At 39.8% G+C, this 16,851-nt stretch overlaps 1 protein-coding gene and 1 pseudogene across 4 annotated transcripts in view; one reads left to right on the top strand and one right to left on the bottom strand.

Annotated features, from left to right (window-relative positions):
• The window catches only part of CUNHXorf58 (chromosome unknown CXorf58 homolog), a 52,677-nt gene that overhangs the window by 6,997 nt on the left and 28,829 nt on the right, over window positions 1-16,851 (top strand). For 2 of the 4 annotated variants that reach the window (XM_020989878.2, XM_078146624.1), the window contains exon 3: window positions 15,872-15,971. In XM_020989878.2, the coding sequence (XP_020845537.1) occupies window positions 15,872-15,971 (100 nt within the window). The other 2 variants (XM_020989880.2, XM_020989882.2) reach the window with 2 other exon arrangements.
• Window positions 3,984-6,325, bottom strand: LOC110210857 (ubiquinone biosynthesis protein COQ9, mitochondrial pseudogene; annotated as a pseudogene).

Below are 16,851 nucleotides of genomic sequence, written 5' to 3'. Positions count from 1 at the left end.
TAGGCAGAGCCAATATAATAAAAATAACTACTAAATTAATTTAATTATTTATTTTCATATCAATCTACCAAAGAATTACTTGGTAGAGCTAGAAAAAAATAATAACAGTTCATCTGGAGGAATGAAAGGTCAAGAATATCAAGGGAATCAATGAGGGGAAAAAAGGAAGGAAGGAGGGCAAGCGGAACTAGATCTCAAACTGTATTACCAAGCAGTAATCATCAAAATAATATGGTAGTGGATAAGACTTAGGGTGGTTGACCAATGGACTAGATTAAGGACACAATATAGAAAAGCAAATAACTACAATAGCCTAGTGTTTGTTAGACCCAAATATCTCAGCTGTTGGGACAAGAACTTACTATTTGACAAAAACTGCTGGGAAAACTAGTAAGAACTCTGGCAGAAACTAGACCTAACAGACCAGCATCTTACACCACACACCAAGATAAACTCAAAATGGGTACATGATTTAGACATAAAGGGTGATATCATAAACAAATTAAGGGAATATGGAAGAAATTGTCCGTCAGATCTATGGATGGGGAAAGAGTTCATTACCAAACAAAAGGTAGAAAGATTTGTGGGAAGTAAAGTGGATAGTTTTGATTTTATAAAATTAAACTGTTTTTGCACAAACAAAATCAATGCAGCCAAAATTAGAAGCAAGAAACCAGAGGGAAAAAAATTAAAGCAATTATCTGATAAAGGTCTCATTTCTCAAATATATAGACAACTAAGCCAGATTTATAAAATAGGGAGCCATTCCCCAGTTGATAAATGGTCAAAGAATATGAACAGTTTTCAGAGGAAAAATCAAAGCTAATAATTAGAAAAAAGCAATTTAAAACAACTCTGGGGTACCACTCATACCTATCAGATTGGCTAAGATGGCAGGAAAGGAAAATGGGGAAAGGAAAGGAGGGGATTTGAGAAAATAGGTACACTAATGATGGTGAAGCTATGAACTAATGCAACCATTCTGGAGAACAATTTGGAACTATGCCCAAAAGGCTATAAAATTGTGTGTACCTTTGACCCAGCAATACCTCTACTAGGTCTATATCCCAAGGAGATCAAAGAAAGGAAAAGGACCCATATATAGAAAAATATTTACAGCAGCTCTTCTTATGGTGGCAAAGACTTGTAAAATTCTGGGATGCTCATCAGTTGTGGAATGGCTGAATAAGTTATGGTATATGAATGTGACAAAATACTGTTGTGCTGTAAGAAAAGATGAAGGGGATGGTTTCAGAAAAACCTGGGAAGACTTGGGTGAATTGATGAAAAGTGAATTGAACAGAAGCAAGCAAACAATCTGCACAGTAACAGCAATATTTTAAAGATAATCAACTCTGAAAGACTTAGTAACTCTGATCAGTACAGTTGTTATTCAGTCATTTCAGTTATGTCCAATTCTTCATGATTCCATTTGGGGTTTTCTTGGCAAAGATACTAGAGTGCTTTGCCATTTCCTTCTTCAGCTCATTTTATAGATAAAGAAATTGAGGCAAATAAGGTTAAGTGATTTGTCCAGAGTCATAAAGCTAGTAAGTGTCTGAGGTCACATTTGAACTCAGGTCTTCCTGACTACAGGCCTAGTAGTCTATCCTCTATGCAATCTCCCACCTAGCTGCCCCAGGCAGTACAGTGATCCACCACAGCTCCAGAAGACTCATGATGTAAAGTGCTATCTGCCTCTAGATAGAGAACTGATAGTCTCAGAGTGCAGACTGAAGCATTTTTTTTCCTTCTTTTTTTTTTTTTTGCTTTCTGGAATGTGGCAGATATGGAAATGTTTTTCATGACTTCATATGTATAATGGGTATCATATTTCTTGTCTTCTCAAGGAGTGTGGGAGAGACTATAGGGAAGGAACTTGAAAGTAAAAGTAAAAATGAAAAAAAAAGATTAGGGGGGCAGCTAGGTGGCACAGTAGATAGAGCACTGGCCCTGGAGTCTGGAGGATTTGAGTTCAAGTATGGCGTCGGACATTTGACACTTATTAGCTGTGTGACCCTGGGCAAGTCACTTAACCCCATTGCCTAGCCCCTCCCAAAAAAATTAAGTAATTAATAAAAAAAAAAAGATTAGCAGCTCCAAAGTTGACTTCCCAGCTTTTCCCTTTTGTATATGATGGGTTTTTTTTTTAATCTATTATTTCCCCTCCCAAGTCTACACTTTGGGATTTTTTGAGCACTGTAATTGATTAATTGAGCAAAATAAGGAGAAGTGAGGAGAGAATGAAACTCATCTCATGGCTAATTTGGGACCTGTTTGCATGGAGATAGGATCCTGCTCTTTGTGGCCTTGCCTGAACCCCAGCACAAGGCAGGTGGTCATCAGCTTGCACAAAGAACGAAAGTGCCAAAGTTTGTTCATGCTGTGAAATGTTGATTTAACATTCTAAAGCATGCTATAAGTACAGTAATAAACATGTTAGTAATGATTTAGGGCCTTTGTTCAGTACTTATATCTGGATGTCTTGCATTTATAAGAGAAATAAGCAGTGACTTGTCTAGAACTAGAAGAGGCTCTGACACAACCTGAGAGTCATCCTTGACTCTTCTTTTTCCCTCACCCCACTCCCCATATTTCATCAGTCATCAATTCATGTTAATTCTACCTCTGTGAGGTTTCTTGAATCGATTCCCTTTTTCGCCACTCACATGACTATGTGACTTACTTGGTTCAGGCTCTCATCACGTCTCACTTGGGTTTTTATAGTAACTTTCTAACTGGTCTCTCTGCTTCCAGACAGATTTTCCTCCCTAATTTATCCTCTACAGAACTTCCAAAATAATTTCCCCAAATAATTTTTCCAGATTCCAAAATAATAAGACAGAAGTCTATGTCATACTCAAAAATCTCCAGAATGTTGCCTTAGAATACAATGCAGACTCTTTAGCCTGGCATTTAAAAGGCCTTCTGTAAAAAAAAAAAAACAAACCAAAAAACCCCTACCTTTTCAGACCTGTTTCACATTACTCCTCTAGCTAAATTGGACTATTAGCTGTTCCTAAAATTTAGCATTCTATTTCTTATCTGCAGTCATTCACACGTGCAGGTACTACCTTCCCACCTCTGCTGCTCAGACCACTTATTGTGAGTCTTTCAAAGTTCACCTTAGGTGCCTTCCCTGATATCAACCCCCTACAAGTTATTAATGCTCACTCCCTCTTCAAATTAACTTGTGTTTGTTTATCTTTGTTCCTCTTATGTTAAAGGCACCATGGTGTAGAGAGAAAACACTGGATTTGGAGTCAGAAAAATCTGGGTTTGCTTCTTGCTTCATTTACTTACTAGAATAATACTTTGGGCTCAGGGTCCTAGGTTGTCTCAGTGGTTATCAAGGTGGCAATGTTTGAGCCACTTAATAAATGGTTGTTAAATTGAGTTGAATTGAATGCCACAAATCTGGGAGGGTTAAGTGACATATTGAATGACTGACTCAAGTCTCCATTGACTAGAATGTTCATCTAAATGACTTATATTCTCCTGGGGGTAATACAATATCTATGTTTTATTGTACATTTATTTGTTAAATATTTCCCAATTACATGTTAATTTGGATTAGGTCAAACTAGGGAGTGTTATGGGCCAGTTTTTGATGCCTCTATACTGAAAGATGGTTTAGGGGCAGCAAGGTGGTGCAGTAGATAGTGCACCGGCCTTGGAGCCAGGAGGACCTGAGTTCAAATCTGGTCTCAGACCAGACACTTGACACTTACTAGCTGTGTGACCCTCTCAGCAACTCACATAACCATGTTGCCTAGCAAAGAAAAAAAAAGATGATTTAACTGCCTACATAGAGGTCAAATGATTCCCTGGAGTAATGCTAGCAAATAATTACTAATGTACAGTGGTAGGGCAGAAGAGGTTAGAGTCTTTAAGTCCCTATGTATGTGTCACCCATTTTGAACACGAGGGAAGGGAGTGTCTTCATGGAGAGTTGCAGGTGACATGTTTTTATTCACCAAATTTTAGAATATCACCAGTGGGAGTATTATGATAGAATAGCTCCCATACTGTTCCAACAAAGTTAACTTCAGATAACCTGTTTGGCTGTGTGTCCTGTTCATGGCATCATTGATCCTGTTTTCAAGGAAGTGCCAAGTGTCTTCAAAGTCAGGAGATGAGTCCTGCATCATCATAAGCTCTGTAGTGTTGTAGATGCCAGCCAATGCTGCCCAACATGTGTACCACTCTTAACATCAGTGGACTTGTCTCTGGCATAGTACCATATGTCATCCACCATACTGGCTGGGATATTATGAGGGAGCACAAGGATGCCAAGAGCTGGGGCCAGTGTTCAATATACATATGGGATCAGCATTCTCAGTCTGGTTTCCGCTGCGTCTCTCATGAACTGGTCTATCTTCCCCTTCTCTGCCTAGCCCAACTTCCATCACACGATTGAGTTTAGCATGGCACTGTGTCACAAAATGCAGGATCAGTTCACTGCCATCATTTCCAAACACGCCAGCTGCTGCACTAGAGAGACCCAGGGACTGAGCTCCTTTTGCAATGGCTTCTGGGAGCAGGCACAACCTCCAAAGCTGTAGTCAGGATCAAATACTGCAGGTGCTCCTCACTTTCATTGTGCTCATCCTCATTACCACCCTGGTCTGTGTACTAGGGGTGTGAGGGGAGGACTCTGGATTGGGCTCTTCTGTCCCTGTGACTTAACAGTGCTGCTGAGAGGAAGAGTGGGGGGGGAGCCGATACTTGGGTTCATCTGAAGCACGAAAAGCACATGGCATTGGGGAGAGCTGACATCTGGTCACGGCTGTCGCCGCACTGCAGGAACCTCCATCCTGTCCAATGGAGGAACGCAGCCACTGCCACCGCCATCTTGGAAGTGGGCACTGGCCCCTCCTTGGGGTAATAGTGAGTAGGAATCAAGGATCGGAGATGTATAGCTAGAAGAGACCTTGGTAGCTATGAATACAACCATCTTATTTTACAGATAACGAAACAGACTCAAGAAAATATTTGTTACATTTCATCTTATTCAATTTAGTTTGACATTTGTGTTCTCCAAATCATCCTCACAAATAAAAGCTAAGTAGCAATTTATCTGGGAAAAACAACAACAAACTGAAATTGCCACTAAGACTTCAAACCAAGTATGGTATAAAGCATGATCTAGTGGCCAAAAAAAGCTAACCTGACCTTAGACTGTATTCAGACAGACAAGGGAGATGGTAGTCGTGCAATATGAACTCTGGTCTTCCCCAATCATTGTCCAGGACATCATGTTTTTCTAGTTCTTATCCTGTCTTTCTAACTTCTCTTCCTTTGTCTCATTTAGTGTCTTCTAAGGGGTCTTCTAACAAGATGTCTGGGTGAGAGGTCACGTATAAAGCCATCTTCCCCTCAGAACCTGCAGAACAGTTAGAAATTGGGGAACTGCCCACTGAGAGCTTCTGAGCATGTGCAGGCTGGCCATCCTCCTTCCAGTGCAGCTAAGCTGGGAGGAGAACAAGGTTGAGTCATTGGGACCTTTTATAAGCATCCTCAGTTCTGCATCAGAAGCCAGTCAAAAAAGCCTTTTGTTACCACAAAGTGAGAGAACAGGAAAATAGTCATAGAATGCCTGTGCATTCTCTGAAGTGCATGTGGGAATTGCATTAGGCCAAGCATGTAGCATATATTCATAATAGCCAAGCTCTCAGTGACTAGTCCTGTTAAAACATGCCAAATAAATTAAAATCAACAAGAGCTTAAAGAGAGAGAAAAGGGGGAAAAAATACTGCAGAAAATCTGTTAATACAGTCAATAAATACTATGAAATAAAAATGTTAGTAGAAAACTCCAGAAGAGGAGCATAATTTTGGAAAAGCTGCAGTTAGACACTTCTAAGAGACTAGACTGACCACAAGAACCTCTTAAATGGTGGGAAGGCCTAAAAAAAGAAGAAAAAGATAAGTAAAATTGAAACTCGAAATGAAAATTTCAAAAAAAAGAACAGAGGCTTAACTTTAATCTTAGCAAAGTAGTAGTACTTACCCCAAATTGACACTAGAGGATATGGAGCTCAAAAAATTCAGTGATACAATTGTTGCTTATCTTTTATTTTTCAAAGGGGACCAATGACATCACAGTGTGATGTTGTGACTTGCACATGAATTGGATTTAAGTGAGGCAGAGTTGCGCAAATCATCAGTCTCACTCTTCCTTCCAGAGTTATTAAAGTCCAGTGGGAAGACAAAAGTCAGAACAACTGGCAATGGTACAGGATGCAGTAGATGACCATGGCATCTTCGATGTCTGACTCTAAGCACTTTAAGCACTCCACGGTGCTTGCTTCAGCCACCTTCATGGCCATTGGAACAAATTGTTCTACCAGGTGAAGTTTTTAGGTGATTGGGGTACACATCTTCCTAACTCACTGACAGGTTTGGAGGCCTGTCAGTTACCCTCAGCATGGGTTAGCTTATCTGCCAATATGGTTTTAATGGGGTGTGGCCACTGTGCATGCTGGAGCTTTCTTGGAGTCACAGATGAGAATTGGGAGAAAAGTGGACACAAAGGTGGATGAGCAGCCCCTGGAAAGGGCTCAGTAAGCCCTCACACCAGAGGTCTAGTCCTCCCTGAGTACCACCCCATGCAACTCCCAATGATAGAATAAAAAATATTACAACAAAGCCAAAGGACAGCAAAACTGAGCTATCTAGAAGCATTTACTTTATCCTCTTTTCTTCCCTTCTTCCCAATCCTTTATCATTTTGTTCCTAAGAATTCTGTCCTTGACCTTCCTTTGTTGTCTCTTTACAATTCCTTAGCTATTTCATCCACATGTAGCTTCAATTATCAGTTCTTTGCTGACACCCAATCTATATTCTTAGCTTTTTCCTCTCTTCCTAAGTTCAGAACTGTCTCTAATTGTCTATAAGATATCTATATCTGAGTGTCCTACCAGTACCTCAAATTCAGCATGTCCAAAATATAAATTATTGTCCCTGTCAAGCCTGCTGCACCTCTGAATTTCCTTATTTCTGTCAGTGATGTGCCTATTCATCCATTTTCCCATGTATATAAAATGATTGTGTAATTTTTGATCTTTCATGTTCTTACACACCACATCTAATCAGTTCTTGTCTTATTGATTCTTCTTTCAAAAAACTATGTCGGCAGCTAGGTGGCGCTGTGGATTGACCAATGGCCCTGGAGTCAGGAGGACCAGAGTTCAAATCCTCCCTCAGATACATAATACTCACTAGCTGTGTGACTCTGGGCAAGTCACTTAACCCCAACTGCCTCACCAAAATAACAAAACAAAACAAAAAAAAAAACTGTCATTGCCCACACAGAAAATATATGGGGGGAAAAGAATTCTAAAGGGAACATAGACAAACAGGACAAATATGAATTTGTTAAAATTCATATTTTGTTAAAATTCATGTAGACATAAAAAACTTAAGTAATAGAACTTTATGGTTTCATCCACAATTAGTTTTTTCCCTGTTTATGTTTAAATCTTTATTTCCATTGCTACTAAATTTATAATCTTAAAAGAATTAGAGAAGATACAAAACTCCTTCACACAGCATTTTTTTGTGCTTTTTCCAAACCTGTAACTGAAAATGTCCTTCCCCATCATCTCTGCCTAATGAAATCATGCCCATCCTTCAAGATCCAAATCAAATTCTACCTCCTCCATGAAGATTTTTTCATTTAAATTCAGTTCAACATTTTAAAAGTATTTACTATGTCCAAGGTGATATGCTAGATGCTAAGGATACCTGGCTATGCTCATGCCCCCTACAAGTCAAATGTAACAGTTACTGCCTATAAGGAATTTATATTCTACTATTCATTCTACTGTGTGTGTTTGGATTGGGGGGTGGTGGAGAGGACTACAACTTGTTCATGTATAGAAAAATTCAAGAGTGATTTGAGGAACCTGAGAGCATTAACTGGAGAATCAGAAAGAGTTTGAAGAGGTGGCTTTGATACTTAAAAATAAGCATTAAGTGAATATAATGATCTGATAGCAGAGATGACAAGTGAGCATATTCCATACATGGTACATGCATACACATACATGTCGTTTCTTATTCCATTACAGTTCAAAAGACTGATGATAAATCACACTTGTCTCTTAGTTGAGAGCTGGAAGGCTGTAGGTATGGAATGAATGAATGATAAAGCATTTATGATTAAATACTATGTGCAAAATGCTGTGCTAAGGATGGGGGATGAAAACAAACAAAAAAAACAATCCTTGCTCTCAAGGACCTCACATTCTAATAGGAGAAGAAAATAAATATAGGTTTCAGATACAAGCTGGGTCATGTCTCTGCAAGGATCGCTGCCCTCAATGGCTGAAGGAACTGGCCTGGAAGGAGGGCCAGTGGTTGGGGTTAGGAGTTGCAGGGCTCATATTTCCAGGGCTTTTGGGCTTGGGGCCATACATTTTCAGACATGGCCAGAGTATTGATTTGTTTTGTTTTACTCTTATTTATTTGTTACAAGAGATAGTTCTATGTGGGGGTGGAGTGGAGAGGAACAGTGATGTAATAAATAAAAGAACAACATTTTGAAAAAAACAAACAGGAAACGGTGTTGTACAGTAGAAGGTGTGCTGAATTTGTGAACCTGAGTGCCTGGGTTCAAATTCAGATTCTTTTCATTGACTACCTTAAAATCTTGGGCAAGTCATTTAACCTCTTAGGGCTTTAGTTTCCTTATCTTTAAAATGGGGGGACTGGACTAGATGATCTCCGAGGTCCGGCTCATTATTGTCTCATGATCCTCAGTAACTGGAGGGAGCAGTTTTAGTAAGTTTAGTCTGTTTGTAAGAAGTTGAGAAGTCAATAAGTTTTTAAGGTGTGGAAGCAGCCAGGATTGATGACTGTTTCAAGTAGCTCACAGCAAAAGAGAGGAGAGATTTAAGATGATAGCTTTGGGGCATAGTAGAGTCAAGCAAAGATTTTCAGGGCTGGAGGAGACCTGGACATTTTTTCCTGGCAGTCAGTAGGCTATGCCACCTGCAGCCATAGTCTCTACCTCCATCCAAGATCAAGGGTCCCACCATGCCACCTCCCTGCCATGCTGCTGAGCATCACATCTTTCCTCCCCCTGTGGCTCTGAGAGTTGTAATCAAAGAAACACTACCATTCCTGGCAAAGACAGTCTCAATCCGTGACCTTTTTACTCCAGTCATCTTTCGCTCTGACTTCCTTCTCCAAAACACTCTTCTCTCATCACTTTCTTCTAGACTTATCTTCTATTAAATGTAAGCTCCTTGAGGGCAAGAACTCTGTTACACTCTTGTATTTGTATCCCTGTCACTTAATACAGTGTTTAGTAAGCTCTTAATACTTGTTCATTCATTTCGTGCAGCTTTGTAGGCAGTGAGAAAGGAAGACAACAATAGAAGGTGATTAAACATAAGAAAGAGGGATGTATTCCCAAGAAGAAATGGGGATGGGATCAAGGGCACAGGTAGGGGAATTGGCCTTGAAACAGTGAAGTCGTCCCTTCCTTGGAGACTGGACCAAAGGCAGAGAGACTGTTGAAGACATCACTGTAGCTTCAAAGTGCTACAGGGGAGTTGGGGGATTTCTCAACACATAGCTTTGATTTTCTCAGTAAAGTAGGTGAGGTAATCTGCTGAGGAAGAGGGAGTAAGAATGATGTGGGGTGAGCCAAAGTCAGTGAATGGCATAGGAGGAATATTATCAATAGGACAAGGAAGGAAAAGGTTCAAGGATGGAGATGAGCGTGCAGTTAAACTAGTACTTAGAGTGTGCAGACTGTTATCCATAGCACCCCTTACTAACCTCAGCTTACTCTAAGCTTTTCCTGAGAATTAGGATGGAGTGCCCTCAAGGAAGGGGTGATCAGCATTGTTAAATGCTGCATGAAGGTCAGAAAGGATGAATATTGTGAAAGATACTGTGGAAAGTGCTGGACTTGGAGCCAGAGCACTAGGACTTCTGTCATTAAGCTACCTGTGTGACTTTGGGCAGGTTACTTCACTTCTCTGGGTTTCAATTTGCTTATCTGTAAAATGAGGAAGTTGAACTGGATGAACTTGAATATTCCTTCCAGGTCTAGATCTGTGATTACTGACTTTTTTTTAAATTGTTTTTTGTTGTTGTTGTTCTTGTTGTTTTTGGCGAGGCTACTGGGGTTAAGTGACTTGCCCAGGGTCATACAGTTAGTGAGTGTCATGTGTCTGAGGCCAGATTTGAACTCAGTTTCTCCTGACTCCAGGTCTGGTGCTCTATCCACTGCACCACCTACCTGCCCCATGACTACTGACTTTTAAAAAGAACAAATGATTTATAAATAGAAGAATTGGGGAATTTAAACAGTTCCAGCAGTGTTGGAACCTAAGGCTAGATTGCAGAGTTCATAAGAGTGAAAAAGCAGTGAAGATGTAGAGTTTTCAGGTACAAAGTTACCTTTTCCATAAGTTTGGCAGAGAATAAGAGGAGAGGGGTAGGGTAAGAGCTCTAGGGATCCTAGCAGAAGGTAAAGGGAAGAACTGAGAGTAGGGGGAATTAGACTTGAGCATATTTATACATAGATGGGAGAGAGTCATTGGGGGAGAAAGATTGAAGACATGAAAATGGGGGAATGATTGAAGGAACAAAATCCTGGAGGAAATAAGAATAAATGGGATTAAAGACAAAAGTGGGTAAATTAATCTTGGCTAGGATTAGCCTCTTCTTCTGAGATAAGAAGAAGGGAGGAGTAAATGAACGAACACGATAAAAAATAGAGAAAAACTTTTGAGAAGGAAATTGAGGAAACTCGTATAGGATAATCTTTAAAAAGAGGAAGACAGGTGTCATAGTGGATAGACTTGGAGTCAGGAAGACCTGAGTTTGAAGCCTACCTTGATACTTCATTAGCAACTACCTAGCCAAGTCTACCATCTCTTTCAACTTGACTACTTCTTCTTTTATTTTTATTTATTTATTTAGGCAGTTGGGGTTAAGTGACTTGCCCAGAGTCACACAGCTAGCAAGCATCAAGTGTTTGGTCTGAGGCCGGATTTGAACTCAGGTCCTCCTGACTTCAGGGCCGGTGCTCTATCCACTGTGCTACCTAGCTGCCCCTCAGCTTGACTTCTGTGATAAGTAGGAGTAATGCTGTGAGTTTGAGGTACAAGAACAGGTTTGGAGACTTGAGTTAGGAGAAGATTTGGAATAGTTGGTGTTGTGAAGAATAGATGTCAATGTGTAATTAAAGGATTTCTGAGCACAGTAAGGACCCACTTAAGATTGTATACTATATAGCAGCAGCTCCCAAACTTTTTGGTCTCAGGACCTTTACATTCTTAAAAATTATTGAGTACCCCAAGGAGCTTTTATCTGGATGGGTTATAGCTATCAATATTTGCTATATTAGCAATTCAGACCGAGAAATGTTTTAAATATTAATTCATTCAAAATAGTAATAATCCCCCATTACATATTAGCACAAATAGCATCTTAAACAAAAAATATTTAGCAAGAAGAGTGGCATTCTTTTATATATTTTTGCAAGTCTCTTTAATGTCTGGATTAATAGAAGACAGTGGGATCTGCTTTTGCAGCCAGTCTGCTACTATGTGTTGTTTTGGTTGAAACCCCAGTTAGGTAAATGGAAAGAAGATCGTTAGATGGAAAGAGGAACAGTACTTTAATAAACAAATTTTATCTTAATATCATCATGACAGTAATATTGACACCATGGATCTCCTGTGTCAGGACCACACTTGGAGAATTACTGTCATAGAGTAGATATTTTGGTAGATGGTTTTAAAGCATAATTTCTTTACTTTCTCCAGGAATGCACAACAGCAAGGGTGAAAAGAAGGAACCAGATGGGGACTAGTTAAAATGTCAGATTAGCACTGTAGAAATGTTGTGATCAAGTGAAGATGGATGTATCACTTGAATAACACTGAGTCTAGACTACGTAGAGAGGCAAAGGAAGCCATTGTGGGATCAGGGAGTCAGAGGGCATTCTCTGCCCGCAAGGTCCTAACAAGAACAAGGGCAAGTTTAGCGTTAGTGATAGAGTAAGGGGGCAGAACGATAGGAGATAATAGTCACTGGGAAGAATTTCAGAGATCAAGCTTTTAGAGGTAGTACAATTCGCAGCGATGTTAAGGTCTAATGGTTGATTGTTGAATTAGGATGGAAAAGGGGGTTGTTGAAGAGAACATCCATAGGTAGGACTTGTGGTTATTAAAGTCCATAACATAATGACAGAGAAGAAAACTGTGAGCCAGGTACTCTGGTAATTGAGCAAGGAAAAGAATAACCTGAGTTTGGAAGACCGTAAGCAAAAGGAAAATGGAGAAGGCTATATATTTTGATTCTATGAACTTTGAAGGAGGAAAGGTGATTGAGAATGGAAGATGGGAAAGAAAAGAACTTGTAGATGCTGTCAGAAATGAAGCATATATCAACTCCTCCACTAGCCCAGTGATTTGGGGAGGTATGTAACATACAGGGACACCTACCCCAATTTTAGCATAGTGAGCATTCCAGCATGAGTTATTCTTTTTAAAGTTATTTTGTGAGTCTGCATCCATCTAAAACCATAACTCAGTGAGCCCTTAAATACTAGTCAGTCAGTCACTAAGCAGTTATTTAGTATTTACTATGTGCCGGGCACTGTGCTAAGCACTAGAGATACAAAGAAAGCAAAACCAGTCCCTGCCCTCAAGGAACTTACATTCTAATAAAGGAAATAATATGTAAATAACTAGATACATCAAAGAGGGGAAGGCACGAGCAGCTAGGAGAGACTAGGAAAGACCTCCTGAATAAAGTAGGTTTGGAACTGCCTTGAAGGAAACTTGGAAAACTAAGGCAGAGGTAAGGGGCAGAGCCTTCCAGGTATGGGAGACAGACAGTGAAGAGAGATGGATTATCATGTGTGAAGAACGTTAAGTAGGTCTGTGTGGAAGGGAGTAAGTGTAAGAAGACTGAAAAGAGAGGAAAGGGCCAGATTGTAAAAAGCTTTAAATGACAGAGTACTTTATATTTGATCCCAGAGGTAATAGGAAGCCACTGGAATTCACTGACTCTGTGTGTGTGTGTGTGTGTGTGTGTGTGTGTGTGTGTTGGGGTGGGGGGGGTGCGGTGACATCATTAAAACTATGCTTTAGGAAAATCATTTTGGCAGCTGAGTGAAAGATGGATTTGAGTTGTCAACACAAAGAAACTTAATGGAATAACATAGTAAGAAAAGTAGCAATAAAGAATTTCCCCACGACCTGAAACAACTTTTTACACCATCAATAAGAAGAATGGAAACATATAGGTACACGTGTGTGTACACAAGTAGAGAACATGTGCATGAAAGGGCACATACATAGGAAATATATGAGGCCCCAGCATACAAATAGGGAACACATGGGGCCAAGGCACGTACGTGGATGTGGACTACTTACTGCTCCAGTTACAGAGTTGATATCTTCTGATGATGTCATGTTGTTCCTCATTGGTTTTGTGTGGCATGCAGTCTCTGCCAGGTATATAATCTCTGCTGGGCATTAGCTCTGCTAGTCTCATGTGGTAGCTTCTTGACATTGCTTCAGTAGTCCATAGCCACTGCCGTTCACTGTCAAGCATTTGACTCAAGGCCTGAGGCTGTGGAGCTAATTTCTGCTTCTGACTGGCCAAAGCTAAAATCATCAGTGGTGGGGGAAGTGGGCTCTACAGTTGTTCATTTAGCTTGGCTACATCCCAGAGATTTTTCTGCAAATAGCTTTAAGGAAAAGGGCCCTAAGCCCAAACACACCCAGTTAGCAGATTAGGGAAAACCTTTTCAGCTTTTCTTCCATAAGGAAGCCTCTCTTTTCTCTAGGCCCTATATGGACTATGTGTATCAGAGGCCAAGCTCTTTGGAACACACAACTATAGAAGAGAGCCATGAAGCCTACATCTGTCTTTTCACCTGTATTTCCTATTCGCCAAAGACAGGCTGTCTCTCAGAGGCTTTACTCTGGCTTAGAGTTAGCCCAGGAACCAGGCTGGCAGCTCTTTGCAGGGTTTCAGCTCTCCTTGAAAGTTATGGAAAAGAATGGCTTCCTTCCACTAGAGAAGTTAAAAGGGATATGAGATTACCAGAAGAGAGGCCAAATTTCAGTTAAATCTAGGAGTGAAGAGAAATGCTCAGTGAAAAATTCGAGGATATGGAGTAATTTTTCTAGAAAAGCACAGGGGTTCCTTAACAGTACAGTAGAGGGGCAGCCAGGTTGCATGGTGGTTAGAGCACTGGCCTTGGAGTCAGGAGGACCTGAGTTCAAATCTGGTCTCAGACTTGATACTTACTAGCTGTGTGACCCTGGGCAAGTCACTTAACCCTGATTTCCTCGCCTGAAAAAAAAAAGAGTACAGTAAAATGAGCTTAAGGAAGAAGTAAGGTTGAGCTGAATAGTGATGAGGGTACCAGAAAGAGGTAATAAAGGGGGAAAAGGTGGTTAAATAGGATAAGAGGTATGTGAGAATAAGTAAATTGGGAGGTAGATTAGAGTGTCATGCTGTTAATGGAGGGGTGACATTAGAGAACAAAGAAGCGTCAAGAATTAAGTGGCCGTCCAAGTTCTAATCATAACCTGGAACACTGGTGTTTGAGGGTGTGACCTCACAGACCCCTTAGACCATTCTTTGGATTTGGCTGATGGCATCTGTTCAGCTTCCGGAGCTCTCTGAAAGGTGCTCTCTATTTAGGGCCTCTGGGTGGAAGGAAGAGTACAGAAATGCAGTCTTTAACATGTCTCTTCCTTTGGAGCCATGGCTGGGTAAAGGGCTAAAGGAGGGAACAAATTTGCTGTTGTTTATACTTCCCTACTTAAGAACAGCATCAGCTACTTCAGAGACCAGTGGCTAGCACTCAAGTTCAGTTTTCTGCTTTAACCAGGCATAAATATAATTCAGGAAGAAAAATCTGGGAATTGGGGGTGGGGTGGGGCGCTGGATTCTTCTTTCCTTAGAGTGCGTTGTAATTCTTTTTAAAGCTTTTAAGCTGAGAATTTGGCATCTGCAACTTGGAATTATGTCATATAGCTGTGGAGTCAAACTCAAATAGAGTTTGTATACTTAAAGATACCTGTTGGCAGCATATTGGCTTTGAAAGCCACATATTAACATTATCACTATTGTATTATATTTTTATATATTTTGTTAAACATTTCTCAATAACATTTTCATCTGGTTTGGCTGCCCTCCAGAGGAGCGCTGTGTGTTTGACACACCTCTGTTATGTAGCCTGGCACCTGGAGAGAGAGAGCTGGTCTTGGTGTCAGGATGGTCTGTTTCAAGTCCTGCTTCTGACATACCTTGGCTGTATGACCATGGTCAAATCACTTAACCTTTCTGACCGAGGGAGCTCTCTATGACTATCAGTTTTGCAGAGTAAGTTCTGATTTGTGTTGGTAGAAGTGCCACACTAAGTAGTCTTATACACCAATAAAATCACAGGTCTAGCCAAAAAAGGGAAAATTTAGAATTACCGTACTTTTAATCTTCAAAGCACTTGTACTAATTGAACAATACTATCGGCTTAATAATTAATAACCTATATCATTTTAAGAATCTTCAGAGATTTAGAAAACATTTTATGGTAAAGGTCATCCAGTTACTCTGATTTATTGATAATACATTTTTATAATAGTTCTGAACAGTTTATTTTGGAGACTTAGGAAGGATAATAAAGGAAAAGTTAATGGAAGTCTCCAGTATTACATCTCCTTTCTCTGCTTAGTTCTGCAAATGTCAAAGCCCCAAAAGCTACTCCACAACACTGCATTCTAAGAAGAAAATTAGTAGGAATTTAAGTTTCAAGTTTCCTGAGTATTTAGGAAAGAATAATGTCTGATTTAAACTTGTTCATTTATTTTTTTTTCCTTTAGAATTGAAAAAACTCAGGCTGCTGAAGTCATCCAGAGAGCTTGGTTTTCTCACATGGATAAAATAATATTTCAGCTCTTAAAACACACAATTTGTGCAGCGGTATGTGCCAGTTCTTGCCCCTCACTGTTAGACTTCCTAATGATTACACTTCAGAGATATGTTTATTGAGGATATTCATTGTCTCCTACTTTCTACCAACGTGATCTAGAAGCGTAGGATTTTGAGTTTGTCTCTTTAGAGACTTCTGATATAAATGTATACATATATTTATTGCTAGTTGCTATTTGTTCCTAAAAGAATACTGAGTTTTTAATAAGTTGTAACCATATTTATTTTTAAACCCCATTCCAAAGGAAATGTGAGACAGCTACAACATAACCAATAGAAAATACTGATAGCTTCAGAATATGGTATTGAAGTCTGAAGTATGCTGTTTAAATAGACTTTAGATCCAGAAATTTTTTATTAATATTACATTAGAAGAAGCAGGTCCAAGAAATACTAAAGACTTGGCATTGATTACAGTAAATTTCTTCAGTCTAATCTGCTGGACAAAACTTTTATCAAATAAATCCCCAATATATTGGACCCATTGTCTTAACATGTAGGGCTTTACTTATCATTAAATTATAATTTAGGTTATGGGAATATTATTAACAAGTTCAGGAATATTATTAACAAGTTCAGGTATATAATACCTGAAATACTAAAGAAAGTGTTTATAAAATCTTTTTTTTTTTTTGGTAAGGCAGTAGGGGTTAAGTGACTTGCCCAAGGTCACACAGCTAGTAAGTGTCACATATCTGGAGGTGGATTTGAATTCAGGTCCTCCTGACTCCAAGGCCAGAGCTTATAAAGTCTTTTAAAAGTAACAGAATGGTGGGGGGGGAGCAGCTAGATTGCTTAGTGGATAGAGCAGCAGCCCTGAAGTCAGGAGGACCTGAATTCAAATGTGGCCTCAGACACGTAACACTTACTA

The sequence above is a fragment of the Phascolarctos cinereus genome, unplaced genomic scaffold (assembly GCF_003287225.1).
Source record: "Phascolarctos cinereus isolate Bilbo 61053 unplaced genomic scaffold, phaCin_HiC Scaffold_726;HRSCAF=1367, whole genome shotgun sequence".
NCBI classification, from domain to species: Eukaryota; Metazoa; Chordata; class Mammalia; order Diprotodontia; family Phascolarctidae; genus Phascolarctos; species Phascolarctos cinereus.
Note: the sequence above shows the minus strand (reverse complement) of the source record. Positions and strands in the feature narration are given on the sequence as shown.